The sequence below is a fragment of the Sitophilus oryzae genome, unplaced genomic scaffold (genome assembly GCF_002938485.1).
Source record: "Sitophilus oryzae breed Bouriz unplaced genomic scaffold, Soryzae_2.0 scaffold_918_pilon_pilon, whole genome shotgun sequence".
In the NCBI taxonomy this organism is placed as follows: Eukaryota; Metazoa; Arthropoda; class Insecta; order Coleoptera; family Curculionidae; genus Sitophilus; species Sitophilus oryzae.
Genome location: NW_022147548.1, coordinates 75943 through 80928, shown reverse-complemented (window position 1 = coordinate 80928; position 4986 = coordinate 75943). Strand labels below are relative to the sequence as shown.

General features: G+C 34.9%; 1 protein-coding gene across 1 annotated transcript in view; it reads right to left on the bottom strand.

Annotated features, from left to right (window-relative positions):
- Nucleotides 1–4317: 4317 nt before the first annotated feature.
- LOC115890785 (endocuticle structural protein SgAbd-6-like) overlaps nt 4318–4986 on the bottom strand; it is a 20964-nt gene continuing 20295 nt past the window's right edge. The window contains exon 3 of the mRNA XM_030911120.1: nt 4318–4553. Coding sequence (XP_030766980.1) covers nt 4367–4553 — 187 coding nt within the window. The 3' untranslated portion in view covers nt 4318–4366. The remainder of the gene's footprint in view (nt 4554–4986) is intronic.

The window sequence follows — 4986 nt, the reverse complement described above, 5'->3', positions numbered from 1 at the left end:
AGCTATTTTTGCATTTTTCATTTAATTTTATGTGTTAGGATATTGAAACCTTTATTTTATTTAGCGACGGAGCAAAATCTATGAGATACGCCGCGCGCCGAGACGATTCACGATGGCAGACAGATCGCTGAAAGCACAGCGCACGCCTTTCACAGGTCATGGCTTGAGTAAATAAAACTTACAACCACATTGTCAGCCAGCACAAGACACTGGCTTTGAATGGATCGCTTAAACATCTCGGAATTTTTTTCAATGAGAGCGGCTTAGGAGCCTGAGACGATACTTTAAAGATTTTCTGACTTCAGCAGGATCGCAGCAATATTTTGCTTCTGCGGCCGTTCTGGCAATCAGCAGCAGCGCCAATGCGTACGGTCGCGAATCAAATACCTTCGCTTTGGTCGACGGGTATTTCACCTGTTTGTTTGTGATGGCCTGCTCTGTGTCGAACAATGCCACAATTATTATCACGTCATAACTCATACCTTGTAAATAATTTGATTTGTTCACGTTTTCTACTAGATGGCATACCCTTGCCTGAGTGTGTTCAGAGTTTCCTGCTTGGGGAGATATACTCTGCCAGTCAAACCAATAATTTTTGACTGTCTGTCTTACAAATTACAGTTCAAGTCTAACAGTATATCTTGTGCATATCATTTAGTACTCATCATTACATGGTTGTTCAAATAATAGTACGGAATATGAAATTGGGAGGGATCGGCTACCTTCTCTGACGATGGTGGCGACTTCTTTTGTAAGAAAACGTCTAAATGAAACAACCAGTCATTGCTATTCTGGTCTGTTTATACGTTTCGATTGCCCAGCAGGTTGCATGGTCGTAACGATCACGATATCAACATCGCACGAATCAAGACAAAGACAGCGTTATCACTCGCTAACTTGATAGGTGCCAGCAACATTTAATATTGCGTATATACTCGCGCTTATGCCTTTACCGCATTTATGGAGTTGCTTAAAGCGGCGAGGACATGTTAGCCCACCTTTATTTTCCGCATTCCGTCTGTTTATCCGCTGGTTTGCGCACAGCTGAAGGCTGAAGAAAATATCATAAAGCCTTCATTTACCTGCGCAGAGAAATTGTAATAAATGGCGTCAATAATTATTATCAACAGCCCGTCCATCCCGCTGTTCGCTGATTGATTGCTGAACGGCTTGCGAGGTTACACCGATATCTGGATAGTCCGTCGCGTTTGCGTGCTTGGGATCGACACAAATCGAAAACGTTAACGAAACAACAAAGCAGATTGTAAGGCTTATCCCCTCATCAACCAGAGCGTCCTTATTTAATAGCAGTTTACCTTCCTTATTTATGATATCATTGTGTTTCAGTCTTGATGATAGGCTGGCTTAATTGGTCATTTTGGCGCAGTTTGAGAAAAATCTTGTTTTTTGATATTGTTACGTTTAGTGATTTTTTCGACTTGAACCATTTGTTTCTCTGGCCGATGCGATTGTTTTTTCCTGCCAGCTGGCGGTTAATACCTCAGTTATACTTACTTTACATTTTGAAATTACATCTTAAACACCCTGTATGATTTACGATTACGATATAATCTGTATTAAAGTAAGTATAACTGGTGGCCAACTAAGAATGGACGCCGGCTGTATCTCAGAAACTTGGGAAAAAAATTGTAATAAGTAAATCGGCCAAGAGAAATTCCTGGAAATTAGTTTCAAATTCGAAAAATGTCCGCTAGAGGGCGTATCTGTGATGGCCAATCAGAAAACAAGATTTTTCTCAAAAATTTGCACTTGAAGAGATATTATTCTATTAAATATTACTATTTTAATCATCAAGAAGTTTGAAAATTTTGTGGTATACCGTATTTTGATCTAAATAAAGGAAGGTTAAACTTGCTTTTATTAAAATAAGGATAACTCTGGTTTAGGTGAGCCGATTTAAACAAACTTTAGCCCACGGCCACACAGGAGGCGTTTTAGCGTTTAGCGTTTTTTGCGTCTAAAGCGCTTTTTGCGATTTGACCGTTTGAAGCGTTTTTTTCGATTTGTGTCGATTACAAACACGCAAAAGACGCGGCAGGTCTGCAGTTTCTATCAAGATGTCAATTAGTAACCTCGCAAGCTCGCGGATTCCCGGCCCGTTCAACAATCAATCCTGTGAGAAAGAGAGGGGCGAGAAGGTTGAAGAGACGAAGATAAAAGATGCTGGGATTGAATTATGGACGGGCCGTGTTGTGTGTAAAAATAATAATTATTATTTGCCATTTATTTTACGAATTTTTGGCCGGCTATGTTTTTTTGCACAGGTAAATAGAGCACATATTATTTTTCTTCAGCCTTCCAGCTGAAGTAATGCGCAAACGGTTTCCAACTGGATAGAGCGTTGGAATGCGAGAAGGGTTTTTTTAGTCGGGTAGGAATCCGACACTACCCAACGGTGTTTTATGCAAGATTTTTCCCCTCCTCAAAAGCAAATGTATTTTTCTTCACTTTTAAAAATGTAACTCCCTATATTTTACTGTTATAAAATACTTGAAATAAAAAGGCATAAATATTTTTACGAAGGTACATATACGCAATATTAAATGTTGTTCCTTTTCAAATTGGCACCCTGTATATTTATCAAGTTATTCATATTTAGTGATGAGCATAACTGGTCTTTGTCTTGGTCTTGACTAAATTTTTGATATTTATGAAATGAAAATCGCTGTCATTTTATATGCAAATTTATATGGGAAATATCATTGATCGTCATTTCCTAGCCAACTGGACGCCGTTTTTTTTTACGACCATACGGTACCTTAAGGCAATCAAATTTATTATAAACGCTAGACCACAGAATAGCGTATATATTCTGTGGCTAGACGCTAGGTGATTTTTTTTTTCATTTAAGATTGTTTTCTTACAAAAAGAAGTCGCCACCATAATGTCAAGAAATTATTACAATCCCTCTAATTTTTTCATATTCCATGCAAACACAATTATTTTGAATTATTATGTTAATATATATAATTACTAAATATTTCTATATACTTTTAAGATATATATTCTGTAGACCCCAATTTGTAATTTGTAATTAGAGACAGACAATTAAAAAAAAAAATTATTAAGTTTGACTGGCAGAGCCATCTATTATCACCTCCCCAAACTAAGCATAAGAACGTAAGCTCTGTGTAGATTTTTACTCTGAAATTGGAATTAATGTGCCATCGGCTTAGTAGAGAGCGGCAATTACGTTAAATCAAATATTTTTTTAAAGTGTAAGTTACTTGACATTATTAATAATTATTACCAGCGTTTGATTTATTTTATAGGACAGGCCATCTATAGATAAAGCAAATAAACTTAGATTAGAATGCCCGTCAAAATTTTCGGTCGCGAAATTGTTTTGGTTCGCAAACAGAAACAGAAATAATTTTCTCTTGTCCATATCTCTTGTCGAAGTCAGAATCTTTAAAAATTATAAAATCTTTCAAAATCTAAACCGCTCTCATTGAAAAAATTCCGAAAAGTGTTTAAAGCGTCCATTTTCAAAGTAATTATTAGTATTGCTGTGTGTCTTGTGAGTTTAATTTAAGTTTTATTTACTCAAACCCGTGATAATTGTGAAAAAGTGGCATTAAAAACTTAAAAAGCTGTGCTGTGATCTGTGAACTGCAAAAACCATCGTGGATCGTGGCATGACGTCGGTTTCCAATATCTCATAGGTTTTTTATACACGTCCTTAAATAAAATAAAGTTTCTTGTATGCAACACACCATATTTTATTTATAAAATTAAATGAAAATTAAAGGTAAATAATAATAAATTTGAATAAATAACATTTGGTGATATAATTCCGGAAAAAGCCGAACCGCTTCGGAATTGTCAAAAGCTTTGGGTCTCGACCGTTGCAAGAATAGCGCCAAATACTGTTTACATTGCCCTTATGGGCACTTTCCAATCTAAACTTGTTGCATTTATCTATGGGACAGACAACACATTATGTTATATGTGGTTATAGATTTAGTAAATGTTCGGGATAGCAAATTTCTGGAACAATGATATTTGTAAGTGATACAAAGAAATCGAGTTTCTGATTTTTATTAAAAATGTTCATGTTTGTATCGAAATAGTTTACAAATAAAAGTAAATCAAAAGAAAGAATCTGAGTTGTGAATTTTCCCTAGACACACATTTTAAACTACAAAAAAACAACTATGTAATATAAACATACCTACCTATATAAATAATGAATATTTTATGTAGAATTTAAGTAATAGACGGTATTTTTACGGCGCCCCTAGGCGCTATATACTTAATAACTTTATTTCGTAAAAAAATAAGAAAATTTCCTAAAACATATTTTTATAGCTTTATTTACAAGATATACAGTATACATAGAAAATTATTTAGGAAAATGTGCTCCTTTTGGTTGGAACCCGTTTTCATCAGCTATAAATTCGATGGTGTAAGGAGTACCGTCAGCTCCAATCCAAGAAATGGTACCGCGCATGACTAGAGCCTCATTGTCAGTTCCTGCGTTCTTTAATTCGCCAGTTTCCGATCTGGATACTCCATCGGATGTTTCAAAGCTAAAAAAAAACAATTGTGTTTTTTTTTTTTTAAATTATTTTAGTTTAGCAAAATAGGCCATTAATAGTTATTTTTATATAAGACGATAAAACGGTATTTCATCGTCGACCGAAGAGATTAATTCACGAGCGATGAAATCGCATGTGAATTAATTTCAGGAGACAATAATGCAATTTATCGTCATTGGCCTAAAACAATAATATTTTCCATAGCAGGTTACGTTTTAAAAAATATTTTTTTTTTTTTTTTTTTTATTTTGATTATAAACTAAGTTTGCTGATGATGCTAACATGGTTGGCAAAACGCACATCAATGTTTAAAAGTAAAGAGTGTTTTGGTGTATTGAGTGTTTTATTTTACAATGAATTTTGTGATTTGTGAAATAAACTGTAAATTATTATTTACAGATAACATAGCAATACGTAACTACAA